The sequence below is a fragment of the Chrysoperla carnea genome, chromosome 4 (assembly GCF_905475395.1).
Source record: "Chrysoperla carnea chromosome 4, inChrCarn1.1, whole genome shotgun sequence".
Lineage (NCBI taxonomy): Eukaryota > Metazoa > Arthropoda > Insecta > Neuroptera > Chrysopidae > Chrysoperla > Chrysoperla carnea.
In genome coordinates, this window is record NC_058340.1 from 7,930,075 (window position 1) to 7,944,700 (window position 14,626).

General features: G+C 30.7%; 1 protein-coding gene across 2 annotated transcripts; it reads right to left on the reverse strand.

Moving 5' to 3' along the window:
* Positions 1-1,125: 1,125 nt before the first annotated feature.
* LOC123298131 (ionotropic receptor 25a-like) lies at positions 1,126-8,193 on the reverse strand. 2 transcript variants are annotated; one of them, XM_044880045.1, is made up of 9 exons: positions 8,074-8,193; positions 7,486-7,635; positions 7,107-7,409; positions 5,115-5,523; positions 4,927-5,044; positions 4,391-4,609; positions 3,510-4,288; positions 2,606-2,938; positions 1,126-2,011 (listed from the first exon to the last, which is right to left on the reverse strand). In XM_044880045.1, the coding sequence occupies exons 1-9, from the start codon at positions 8,168-8,170 to the stop codon at positions 1,624-1,626; spliced, it is 2,796 nt and encodes a 931-aa protein (XP_044735980.1). In that variant the 5' UTR covers positions 8,171-8,193; the 3' UTR covers positions 1,126-1,623. The 2 variants fall into 2 exon arrangements, with proteins under 2 accessions (XP_044735980.1, XP_044735979.1); XM_044880044.1 differs by having other exon boundaries at positions 4,391-4,621.
* Between the last annotated feature and the right edge of the window lie 6,433 nt (positions 8,194-14,626).

Here is a 14,626-nt window from a genome sequence, read left to right on the forward strand (position 1 = left end):
TTGCAAAAGTTTTTGGTCAGGTTTTAATAAAAATATGATATTCTTTTCCGCTATAATTCTCTCATAATATTTTATATGTTTGTTATAAATTGATCATATTTTTGCTATACTCAAAATTTCCAGTTATCTTGGGGAACATAAAAATTGGCTTTAAGATCAAAATTCGCATATAAAAAGATCAGTGATATTAATTAACTAGGTCTTGGCAACCAAATGACACACTTTAAGGTAGTAATGGTGGTGTTATTTCGCAGCAAAATAGTGTTAGTTGGCAGCCAAGATCATGGAATTTATTACCATGCATTTTTTATTGCGACTATATCATGGGTTTAATAAGCCATAATTAAGAGACTTAAAATAAGAAATTGTTTGTTTGGAAATAATTGATTCCAAGCATATTTCGACAAAAACCAGTGATTTCCGATTTGACAAACCAGTGATGACCAAGCTTTTTTTGTAACTAATCCGTCAGCGAGTAAGGGTTTGCTTAATACAGTAGAATCTCGATAACTTAAACCTCGGTAACATAAAAACCTCTGTTACTTCAAAAAATACTATGTTCCCTTCCCATCAGAGCCCAAAACCTCTATAACTTAAAAGACGCAACCTCTATAACTTAAATAAATAATCTCTGTATAGGCCCTCAGTAACTACATAGAAACATGTACATACCTCTATATTAACTAGGGTACATAGAAACATGTACATACCTCTATATTAACCTTTACCTAACATAGACACTTGATAACTTAAAACCTCTATAACTTAAAATATTTTGTGTTTCCCTTGGACTTTAACTTATCGAGATTCTACTGTAGTATATAGCAAAGATTTTCCCTTTCTATATCAAGTTAAACTGTAATTTTCAAAAAGTTAAACTGTAATAAAACAACAAACAATTGAATGACTCACTCATTCAACTTGGATTTTTCTATAACAGCTGAACTTGAAAAATAACTAAATTTTCCAACATCTGTGGAAATTTCATTTACTGTTACAGTAAATGTCATTTCCACACACCCATTTTTATTAGTTTAATTTTTAAAGGCTACTGTTGCTGTCATAGATCAAAACAAATTTGAAAATTAGAATTTTTTCGAAATACTTTATTTAAAACTTGTTGCTATTAAAACCTTATTTGATATAACTTAATCCGAAAAAAATATTGTGGGCAGCTAAGTGAATAAGTTTGTGCTGCTTAAATACATAAAACGCATGAATTATGTACTTTTGTATGTGATTTGCTTATTTTGCAACCAGAAAATCATGCTCATACTAAAATTAACTTAATATTCATATTCTTTCGAGCAACTCCTTCCATCGACTTGTCACGTTTAAGAAATCAGTTTGTTCAATGCCATGAAAGCTTGCACTCCACTTATGATTATCAAAAAGCAGTCCACTTTATTCCCACAAAAGCAATGATTCATCTTTTTTCAAGTTCGTATTCCAAAAACTGAGAAATTCAATTAAATCTTCCCTCAATTTTATATGGTATTCGTTAGTTGGAACTCATTGAGTAATGAAAAATCCATTAGCGTTATCACATGAAATAAAAAAAAAACTTGTTGGTTTTGTTTGATATCCAAATTTATAAAATAATAATAATTTAAGTTAAAGAAATTAAAATCTTGCACGGTAGTTAGTTGTGGTTGCGGCTGCTTGTGGCGGATAAACTTGTCGTGGACGAAAACCAACATTCATATCAGGATCCACACCACGTTTTGTCTGTTGTATGTTTGAGACTTTTGTTGGGCCAGAATTTGCCTCGCGTACATCAACAATTTTCGATGATCCTTTTCGATATTTATACCACCAATATTCAAAGGCTAATGTAATGCAAGCCAATCCAACACCAACAAAGATTACAATAAATACACCACCAATATTTTCAATACTAATACCATCTGATTGATCATCTTTTTTAATACAATTTTTCGCTTCCGGATTACTATTCCACCATTTTTCTTTTAACTTTTCCAATTCTCTTTTATTTAAAAGTGTTAAAATACTAAAATAGATAAAAATAATAAATAAGAGCCAAGGTGCCTTTTTGTTTTAGTTTTTAATCCCCGAACCAAAAGAAGGGATTTTATTTTGACCGCTATGTGTGTGTGTCTGTTTCTCTTTCTGTCTGTCTGACTGTCAGTGACATCATAGCGCCTAAACGGATGAACCGATCTTGATTCGTTTCGTTTGATAGGTAATTTAATGGATAGTGTTCTGAGCTATGTTAAAGTGCGAGTTTGGGGTTCCATACCCGAAAAATTTGTCGGGGATTTTTTTAAATTTTGTAAATTTCACTTGTGTAGTAATAGTTTAGGTACCAACAAAATTAACGAAAAAGTTTTTAAATTTCTTTTTTTAAATTTAAACTACCAGGCTATTATCTTTACTATCGGGCTTAATATCACCAAGACACGATGCAGCTACGAGCACAGCGTTTACGGCACTAATGCGTGATAAATTGATAAGAAAGGGAAATTATATCTAATGCATAAATAGAAAATATCTATAATTTAAAATTAAGGTACAGTTTCCTTTTTCTTAATTATTTAAAGAAATATTTTGAATATAATAATATACCATTCATTAAAATACTTACGCAGTATTAAATTGATCCTTTAATGGGGATCCTTGTTGGACCGCAACTGCATATGGCTTTCGAGAAAATTCTTCACCAATCATTTGTAAATCACAATCGGTTAATTGAAGATAACGTATATCAGTTGCATCACCCAAATACGCAAACCCGTCACTTGATGATTGAGATTTGAGAACTCTAGCAACAGCTTCCTCTAATGTATTTGGTAACCCAGCTTCTTTCATTGCTTGCCACATTTTCGTATATTTGTCACTCACTGGATAATCCCAAACAGCTAATTTAGACCGTTCAACAGCTGATAAGCTATCATTTAAACTCATATCTTTCCATATTCTACAAATAATTTTTAATTAACATTTTTGAGAATATAATGTTTGATTTTTTTAAACTTAGTTTGAGCACGAATATTACAGTAAAAGATGTTACAAAAATCGGCTAATAAATGAAAATGAAAGCTCGCATTTTGCTAAAACCTCGTGGAATTTGTTTCTTAGGTGTCAAATATAATTATTAAGGCATGATAAAGTGTTGCAAAGGTTTCTATTTGTTCATAAACAATAAATTGTTAATTCAATGAAACGATCAATGTTAAAGTTGACTTACAAAATTAATGAATAGGCAACTTTTACGACGTAGGTGTTAAGTGTTTGTCAAATAATCGAAAACTATTATACATGTATAACGTATACGTAATTCAAGTTGCCTATTTATTAATATTGTAAGTCAACTTTGATCGCTTCATTGAAATAACAATTTATTGTCTCAAAATGCGAGCGGTTTCTTTCATTTTCCTTCACTTGTAACATCTTTTACTGTACTAAATATTATCATTACAAATATTTTTTGTCTTGCAAAAAAGTCCGGTTTAAGAGTTTAGAATTAGTTTCAATGATTGAGAACTTACTCATAAAACTTTGCTTCAATATTTGCCATTCTTTCAAAATAGGTCATCGCAGAAGACCCATTGAGTGGCGCATATTGTATTTTATATTGTTTAGACAAATCATCTAAAGATTCAACTGGTGTATCCAAACGGGAAACAGTTAAAAACGCTGCTAAATTGGCGGTATATGAAGCAATAATAATAAATCCAAATAACCACCATGTTGCAGCAACTAATCGACCAGATAAATTTTTTGGTGCTTCTCCTCCACCTTGTGGCGTTAATGATGTCATACAGAACCATAAACATTCCTTCAAATTAAATTCCCGTTTCTCTTCATCATCTTTATATTTTTCCCGATTATTTTGGTAGCTGTACGGACTCCATCGATCAAACACCCACATTAAAAAACTAGTAAAGAAATATGCTGCCAAAATACAAAGCCACACTTCATTTTCCAAAACAGTTAAAAATTTAAACAATGAAGTAGGAGCTTTCGGTTTTTTCATCAAAATTGTTATACCAACTAAATCATAATAGGGTACTGTGAAATCAATGACATTTTCACGTTCTGCCATAACTGACATTGATCCCAAACCAATATCGGCTTTTTTGTCCATTAATTCTCGTACAACTCCATTCCAATAACCTCCTTCATCCATATTACCAAATTTTCCATCTGGTGCAGTGTAAATTTCATAATCGAATCGTAATATTTCAGCAATTTTATCAATTAAATCGATACAATAACCAGAGTACTTTTTCGGTGCATTTTCATCCACCATTATAAAAGGTTTTTGCTAAAATGATACAAGGTGCCATTCATTTATTTAATACTTGAATAAAAGTATCCCATCTAATAAACCATATAGATTTAATATTCATAAAAACTAATTACATACCAAAACTGTCACAACGCGATAAATTATATCGGCTGTATAATTACTCATTGCATTCTCTTCGACTAAATTCAATTCATTGTTTAATCCAGCTTTCCAAGTTCCTAAAAGTTCGGATTTATCACTAGCACCATCCCGAATGCTAACTGCGGCTAACTGCATGTTAAATTCCATTTGACTTTGGCCATTTGTTGTAACGTTTATGGGGCCATATGTGGGAATCTCGCTTGGACTCTAAAAAAAGATATTTCATTCGTTTTTTGTACAATATTTTAATATTTCAGAATATTTCTAACCCCCGAACCAAAAAAAAAAAATGGTGTTATAAGTTTGACCGCTATGTATGTGTGTCTGTCTGCCTGTGGCATCGTAGCGCCTATACGCATGAATCGATTTTAATTTTTTTTGTAGCGTTTGAATGGTAGCTTAATGGAAAGTGTTTTTAGCTATGTTTCAATTACGAGTTTAGAGTTCCGTACTCGTAACTTGAAAATCGGTTCAATTTGGAGAACTAAACGGATTCAGTTTAGAAAGCATACCTTTTTAAATGCTTTTCGTAAATCCAAACCATATCGAGGTGGTGAATTATGTCCATCATAATCATCACACGATATATAAGTCAAATTTTTCGGCCATAAACCATCAATAATCATATCTCTGAAAAATTTATTGTATATAATTGAAAGATAAGTACATTTTTACAAAAAAATTATTTTATAACGCTTACTTCACAGTTAAAAATGTACGTAAAGCTAAATCAAAATAAAATGCAGCAGCAATCTCTGGTTCAGCATTTAATTGAAATGATGTTTTGATATTTCCTAATCGATCTTGACTTTTCGCATCCGGGGTTGGTTTTACATAAATAATTGTAGCATTCTTACAATTTGATTTCAAATCACCTTTATTTTGAGTGATTGCATACCATGCAAATTTTTTACCAAAAAAGTTTATCTCATCGGCGCCATCTAATACATTTTTAATACTAGTTAAACTTCCCAATACGAAAAAGTTAACAATATCTAAATTGCGCAATCGTTTTAATTGTTCTTTAATTTTATTTGGTTCATCAATTTGGGTAATTACATGTCTCGTTGGAATATTTTGCAGAAGTGATTTATATTTGTGATCCATCACTAAACAAGGAAAACATTAGATAAAAAACCAACCCTTTTAGGAAAAATAAATCTTAATCGGACGAAGCTAGTATAAAATCCTAAAAAATACTATAAAAACCAGTTTTTGGCCTAATGTCGGTAGGTACTTTAATTTTCGGAATGAAATTTGCAAACAATAGTAATAAAATATAATCCCGAATAATATTTCAGAACTTTAGCGTCTCTTACTTATATTATAGACAACTGTACCTTTTAGAAAGTATTTTAGTTGAAATTTAAATTGCAGATTTTTGTCTAGGCCTACGGCCGTAGAGATACACATAATGACTATATATATGTCGCAGATGGTTTGCTTAATTAGCTGTTTAACTTACATAACCGCTAGCTGTTTTGGGAAAATGGCGGGTTAGCGGTTTTTCATAATTACTAATTTTTAACGCTTAAAACTGCATAAAAGTTTTGCAATTATCAGCGGATGTTATGCAGTGAGTCAACAATTAGAGGCTATGTAAAACAGCGTTAAATGAAAAGCCTGATTATAGGTTTAAGTATACTAAACAGCAGTAATGACGTATAAATTTATAATAAAATATATAATTGCAATTAATATTTAATTAAGCTTTGAAAAAGATCGTTCACTTTTGTCATAAGTTGTTGATTATAAGGAGACCTTAGACTTAAATCATGTCTTTAATGGGATCAAAATAGCAAGGGTCGGTGGTCGGTGGATCCTTTGACTCGTGCCTTAACCTTGGTATGGAAATGGAATACCCAGGTGTGTTTCAGATTAGCCATGTCATTAGTTGGGTCGAGTTGGCACGAATTTTTTGGAACTTGAGACCTCGCAGACATTTCCTAACTTGACCCCATTAAATACGTGGCCAACTTTTAAAGAATGAACAGAATGACAAGGCTAATGCGAGTCCAAATTACGCAGACTCGTACCAGCTTGACCCCATTAGAGGCAGGCCAACCTATAGAACACCTGTGCATTTTAATCGCAGTTAGCGCTCAAAGACCAAAACAATCTGCAAACCGATGCTAACTTTGTTGAGCTGTTTTATATAACGGAGATGTTTTGTAAAACAATTAACGGTTTTGTAAAACTTCTGATTCGGAAATCTAACTGCTACATATACGTTTTTTATTCATTTTTAATACTTTTTGTTTCGGCATATTTCTGAAAATAAATTGTTATAAATTATAAGACAATGCCCTCTTATTAATGCTGGCATCAATTGAATCTTCAGATAAGGTTAGCTAAACTTAAAGCTTCGCTATAATTAATCACACCTAGATTGATCATATACCCCCTGCGGTCATAAGAAGAAATATATTTCTTGTCTAAAATTTTTGATGATTTTTAGCCCAAAAATCGCAAAAGAAAAAGGAAGTTTTAGTCAACCAATTTTGCATTAACGGGTCTTTATATTTCTTCCTCTTAAAGACAATATATCGTGGTATCTAAACCAACAAGAAAGATCTAGGTTAATCCCCGTTTAGTTAAAAACTTCATACCGGTAATATTTTTACATGTTTCAAAAATGTTTATCAATAAAGATGGTTATCTCTATTTTTGTATAAATAAAATTAATGTTTACCAAATGAATCGTCAAACAATATGGCTGCGTTGGCAATTTTTTGTTTTTCAACAATTGTTCGTATAATTTCTGGTATTATGTCTGCTGGTGGCATAATTTGTACAAGATAATTTTTTTGCTCATCTTTAATGTTTCGCCATAATCGTAAATCACCGTCCTGGCCGAATGATGCTGTTATTGTTGGTATTGCTAATGCAGCTGTAAACGATTTTACTGTTTCCGATGCAAATCCAGACATTGTAACGTCCAAAACAACATGTGGAGGTGTATTTTCATCAACTAATTTTGTATAAGTTGTACAAACTTGAAAAAATAAATTTAACATTTTAATAACTTTTAATATTTTCGAATAGAGGCAGGAATTATTGTTTTTACTTACGAGCCGCAAGCATTCCTTTGGTATCGGTACGATTTCCTACCACTCGTTGCAATTCAATTTTTACTCCAAGTTGTGGTGTTTTTGAAACATATAGTAGAGCTGCTTCCAAACCCCTATCAGCAACTGTATTCAGTTCCTCATTCACGTACACTGTAAAAAAATTCGTAGCACAGGTGCTGTGTTAGCTAAGCAAATTCCCTCAGAGATTGAAAAAATAAGACATTTTCTTAAAATCCTATAATGCATTTTTAATTTTTCAAGAATTTTTATTCGAAAACTAAGCGCCTAGACAAAAAACTTACAACTGCTGAGTACTTTTTTGCTTAAAACTGATCAAAAAATACCAAAAATATTTTGAAGAATTCTGTGCTTTGGTCGAAACTGGTTGGAAATTTGTGATTGAATTTGAATAATACAAATATGGTGCAAACGATGGAAAACTAAATCGTTTGTTCGTTCAATGAATATTTAAGGAATCTTAAACAAATTAGAAAGTTTCACGCCGGTCAAATAATGATCTCACGCCATTGAAAAATGTGTATAGAACCATCTTAAAAGTGAAATATAACTTGAATAAATCATACTTACTGACGTTTATAGTTTGCATACTTTGACCTAAGACATAATCATCATTCATTAAACATATTGGTATAATTAATAAAAATCTCCAATATAATAGATTCATTGTTCAAACACATAAACTTTATTAATAACAATGAAACACACTTTTTAATACTAACATTTAATTATTATTTTGTAATAATAATCATAATAATAATATCATAATCATAATAATAATAATAATAATAATAATAATAATAATTTTTTCGTTACATATTCATTGTTAATAGTTTGTGAACCGAGCAATTGGAAATTGTATCGAGTAATGTTTTTATTTTAAGTTGCTACGGAGATGACCTATGGTCATGTATTTAACGATTCGATAATATTTGTGTTTGATCATTATTACGATGTGATCATTAAAATATTATTGATTTTTCAATAGACAGTAGTGTAATTAACACGATATGAAAATGTTTAGAATACTATCACTTAACGTAATTAGAATTTGTTACTTAGCATGAATAAATATATCAGGAGTATATGCAATTTAGTCTAAAGTTTGTATTGAGTTAATTGTTGATATACCATGCATAGTCAGTGTTGATTTCTTTATCACATTACACATACAAACATGTGACACATACATAACTGAAAGTCAAGTATACTACATATTATAAAATTTCCGCCTAATTGGCGCCCTCACGGGTAAACAGTGATGTTTACGAAGGAACATTTTAAGGAACCTATTTTTACATTTAACTTTTGTTCTATCTCTAACGGTTTACAAGATGGGTCCTACGGACCCAAGACCCAATTGACCTATGATGCTCATTTACGAACTTGAGCTCACTTTTTACGTCCTGAGTACGATGTAAAAATATTTCAGCTCGATATCTTTTTTCGTTTTTGAGTTATCGTGTCCACAGACGGACGGACGGACAACCGGAAATGGACTAATTTGTGTGTGTGATTTTATGAACACCTATGACAAAATTTTTTTCCTTGCATCATTATTTTTAAGCGTTACAAACTTGGGACTAAACTTAATATACTATGTATATTTCATATGTACATGGTATAATAAAATCTCCTAATTAGTCCATTTCCGTTTGTTTGTCAACTTGCTTGACCATAAATTTGAAAAGTATGGCCCAAATTTAGTAGGATTACATACTTGGTTTATCAAAATCGGATGAAATTTGGATGTGATAGAGCAAAATTAAATTTTTTGGATTCTGATGACGTCATAAAGTTCAAAAATTCGATTTTTTTGATAACACAGGCATTTTTCATCCGATCTTATTGGAATTTTTTTTGAAACCCACTAATTTTGGGTCATTCTTTTCAGTTGTGATATCAGTTTTTCGCTAGCTATCACATATGTGCCTAATTCTAGGACCAGACCTCCACAATCTTGAAGCCTAATAGAGCTAGATTAATTTTGACCATAAATTTAAAAAGTATGGCCCAAATTTAGTAGGCATACATACTTTGTTTATCAAAATCGGATGAAATTTGGATGTGATAGAGCAAAATTAAATTTTTTGGATTCTGATGACGTCATAAAGTTCAAAAATTCGATTTTTTTGATAACACAGGCATTTTTCATCCGATCTTATTGGAATTTTTTTTGAAACCCACTAATTTTGGGTCATTCTTTTCAGTTGTGATATCAGTTTTTCGCTAGCTATCACATATGTGCCTAATTCTAGGACCAGACCTCCACAATCTTGAAGCCTAATAGAGCTAGATTAATTTTGACCATAAATTTAAAAAGTATGGCCCAAATTTAGTAGGCATACATACTTTGTTTATCGAAATTGGATAAAATTTGGATGTGATAGAGCAAAATTAAATTTTTTGGATTCTGATGACGTCATAAAGTTCAAAAATTCGATTTTTTTGATAACACAGGCATTTTTCATCCGATCTTATTGGAATTTTTTTTGAAATCCACTAATTTTGGGTCATTCTTTTCAGCTGTGGTGTCAGTTTTTCGCTAGCTATCACATGTGTGCCTAATTCCAGGACCAGACCTTCACAATCTTGAAACCTAATAGAGCTAGGTTAATTTTGATGACAAATTTGAAAAGTATGACCCAAATTTAGTAGAATTACATACTTGGTTTATCAAAATCGGATAAAATTTGGATGTGATAGAGCAAAATTAAATTTTTTGGATTCTGATGACGTCATAAAGTTCAAAAATTCGATTTTTTTTATAACACAGGCATTTTTCATCCGATCTTATTGGAATTTTTTTTGAAACCCACTAATTTTGGGTCATTCTTTTCAGTTGTGATATCAGTTTTTCGCTAGCTATCACATATGTGCCTAATTCTAGGACCAGACCTCCACAATCTTGAAGCCTAATAGAGCTAGATTAATTTTGACCATAAATTTAAAAAGTATGGCCCAAATTTAGTAGGCATACATACTTTGTTTATCGAAATTGGATAAAATTTGGATGTGATAGAGCAAAATTAAATTTTTTGGATTCTGATGACGTCATAAAGTTCAAAAATTCGATTTTTTTGATAACACAGGCATTTTTCATCCGATCTTATTGGAATTTTTTTTGAAATCCACTAATTTTGGGTCATTCTTTTCAGCTGTGGTGTCAGTTTTTCGCTAGCTATCACATGTGTGCCTAATTCCAGGACCAGACCTTCACAATCTTGAAACCTAATAGAGCTAGGTTAATTTTGATGACAAATTTGAAAAGTATGACCCAAATTTAGTAGAATTACATACTTGGTTTATCAAAATCGGATAAAATTTGGATGTGATAGAGCAAAATTAAATTTTTTGGATTCTGATGACGTCATAAAGTTCAAAAATTCGATTTTTTTTATAACACAGGCATTTTTCATCCGATCTTATTGGAATTTTTTTTGAAACCCACTAATTTTGGGTCATTCTTTTCAGTTGTGATATCAGTTTTTCGCTAGCTATCACATATGTGCCTAATTCTAGGACCAGACCTCCACAATCTTGAAACCTAATAGAGCTAGATTAATTTTGACCATAAATTTGAAAAGTATGGCCCAAATTTAGTAGGACTACATACTTTGTTTATCGAAATTGGATAAAATTTGGATGTGATAGAGCAAAATTAAATTTTTTGGATTCTGATGACGTCATAAAGTTCAAAAATTCGATTTTTTTGAAAACACAGGCATTTTTCATCCGATCTTATTGGAATTTTTTTTGAAATCCACTAATTTTGGGTCATTCTTTTCAGCTGTGGTGTCAGTTTTTCGCTAGCTATCACATATGTGCCTAATTCTAGGACCAGACCTCCACAATCTTGAAACCTAATAGAGCTAGATTAATTTTGACCATAAATTTGAAAAGTATGGCCCAAATTTAGTAGGACTACATACTTTGTTTATCGAAATTGGATAAAATTTGGATGTGATAGAGCAAAATTAAATTTTTTGGATTCTGATGACGTCATAAAGTTCAAAAATTCGATTTTTTTGATAACACAGGCATTTTTCATCCGATCTTATTGGAATTTTTTTTGAAACCCACTAATTTTGGGTCATTCTTTTCAGTTGTGATGTCAGTTTTTCGCTAGCTATCGCATATATGCCTAATTCTAGGACCAGACCTCCACAATCTTGAAACCTAATAGAGCTAGATTAATTTTGACCATAAATTTGAAAAGTATGGCCCAAATTTAGTAGGACTACATACTTTGTTTATCGAAATTGGATAAAATTTGGATGTGATAGAGCAAAATTAAATTTTTTGGATTCTGATGACGTCATAAAGTTCAAAAATTCGATTTTTTTGATAACATAGGCATTTTTCATCCGATCTTATTGGAATTTTTTTTGAAATCCACTTATTTTGGGTCATTCTTTTCAGCTGTGGTGTCAGTTTTTCGCTAGCTATCACATGTGTGCCTAATTCCAGGACCAGACCTTCACAATCTTGAAACCTAATAGAGCTAGGTTAATGTTGATGACAAATTTGAAAAGTATGACCCAAATTTAGTAGAATTACATACTTGGTTTATCAAAATCGGATAAAATTTGGATGTGATAGAGCAAAATTAAATTTTTTGGATTCTGATGACGTCATAAAGTTCAAAAATTCGATTTTTTTGATAACACAAGCATTTTTCATCCGATCTTATTGGAATTTTTTTTGAAACCCACTAATTTTGGGTCATTGCTATCACATGTGTGCTTAATTCCGGGACCAGGTCTCCACATTCTCGAAAATTTTATTTACAGTCAAACAAATCATCAATTGGATCATAAATGTTTCTTTCACAAAATAAAATGTGCTACACCCCGTTTTACTCAGTTTTGGACAAAGTAAGTTTTGCATTCGACATTCAATTGACCTTTCTATTACAATAAGATAAAATTATAATATCCTTCAATATTAAGCAGGATTCAGACATACAATAATTTATAATCATGTATCATATTATTTATGCATATCGGAAGTATTTGACATGAATTTCTAAAGGCTTTTTATACACGGAATAAATAGGTAATCATAACTTTATAGTAAGGAAAATATTGTTCATTATCGAATTGATGTTTTGGGGTTTGTTAAATATATTGATGAATAAATAAATAACCAATCGACAACCTACAAGTATTCAAGTAATGTAACTGACTGTGTATATAACCTTTGTAGTTAAAAACACAGTATAATTTTTAAATAAAAAAAAAAAAAAAAATGTAACTGACACACTTGTATATAGTACAAGTTCGTTTGGTTTGTGAGCACGTGCAGCAACAATTTTTCATATATAGTCAAGGAGCTAGCCTAGTCATCCATGCACTAAAATGTGCCAAAAGTTTTTTTGTGAAGCTTAATTTTTTTGATTATTTAAAAAAAAATGTCTTTTGTAATTTTTTAGTAAAATTTTCGGTTTTAAAGATATAACCAATTTAATATTTATACTAACGAAGAAAATGACTTTTCTCAGACAAATAAAACGAAGTGAAGTTTTCGAGTTTGCGAAATTAATCTTCGAACTCCCTTCAACAAACTTCTGAAAAATATTACTAATAATTATACTTTAAAAGTACAGTTTTAAATCTTTAAATAGAGTCTATTCTGTGGACGAGCGAAACGAAAGATACATTGAAAAAATCGACATCAGGGCCAAGGCCTACTTCATTATCTTCACTATGGAATACGGATATTTGTTGGCTCATATCGACGTATTCGCATACATTGCGTGCCAATGAGGCAAACCTTCGTTATAAATTGATGTACTTTTGTTTAATGTGCGTGTGTTTGTTTTATAACAAAAGCTCATTGTATGCATGATAATGACACATGCTCCTTTACAAATTCACGATCCGAAAACATTCAAGCGGTTTCTCTTGTATTTTATAGTACGGAAGTGTATCGGTACTTTAAGGAAATAAAACCTGAAGTCTTGACTCCTGGCGCATGTGAACTTTTTCTTGTAATAACAGACATTTTTGTAACAAAAAACTTTGTTTGAATCGGTGACGTGTCCATCACCTTTTTGAGAGCTGGGTCCGGGGCTTGTAATCGAGTCGTAATGTCTGTTACATCTACCTCCAATCCCATTTGTCTTACATTTATTTAATTTCTATACAGTCTTTCATATGAAGGTATCGTCAAATGTTTTTTTATAAAGTAGGCAACTATTTTTGCATTAAAGTTAAGAAAGATGTAGAACTGCTTCAAAAATGACTGATTATGTACATAACCGAATGTTTATGTTTACCTTATATCATTAAAATCACAACAACCAAAATATTCTAAGTGTAGATGTTTATCATACGTAAGGTTAGAATAACACTTAGAATGTTTTAACTAATCCTGACCTTTCACGAATTTAGAACAGAAATTTTATTAATAAGATTTTAGAGAGGGATGCTTTAGAGACTAGTTCTTTAGGAACTTTGTCATTTTAAGGACTATTATGCAACCATAAAAATAACTCTCCAGCACCTCTACCACCTTTGAAATAAGTTTTTCAGTTTTTTATGTCAATATTTCATATTAATATTATATATTCAAATTCATAAAAGGCAAAAATACCATTTCAATAAAATCTAATAAGAAGCATTTTATTAGAGGGAAATATGACCTTAGTGATGGAACTCCGCTGCCCACGAGTTTTCGAATTTTTTTCATATTTTAATAACATATAATTATTATATTATTTTCTGTTTGTTTAAAGTTTTTAATAGATTTGAAATATTAATAATAATAATAGTATAATACTTTTAAAATATTCATAATAAAATTGAAGACTACTATTAAAGGATTAATCATAAATTATTAAGTGATTTGTTATGAATTTAGTAAGGATCAATTATTAATTATTGAATCTATTAAGAATATTACTAGGAAGTATGCACCTTGACCTTCAAAAGTTTTAATAAATAAAGTGTTCTTGGTCTCTCTTCTTACTTACTTTTCTTAATTTAAATTATAAACGGTAAGAGATACAAAAACACTTCAAGTTAGAAAGTTAATCCATTTAACCGAAAGAAAATACGCTTAAAATTTATCGTGCTAGAAATAAAATTTATTAAACTAGAATTCAATTTTTATCAGTAAA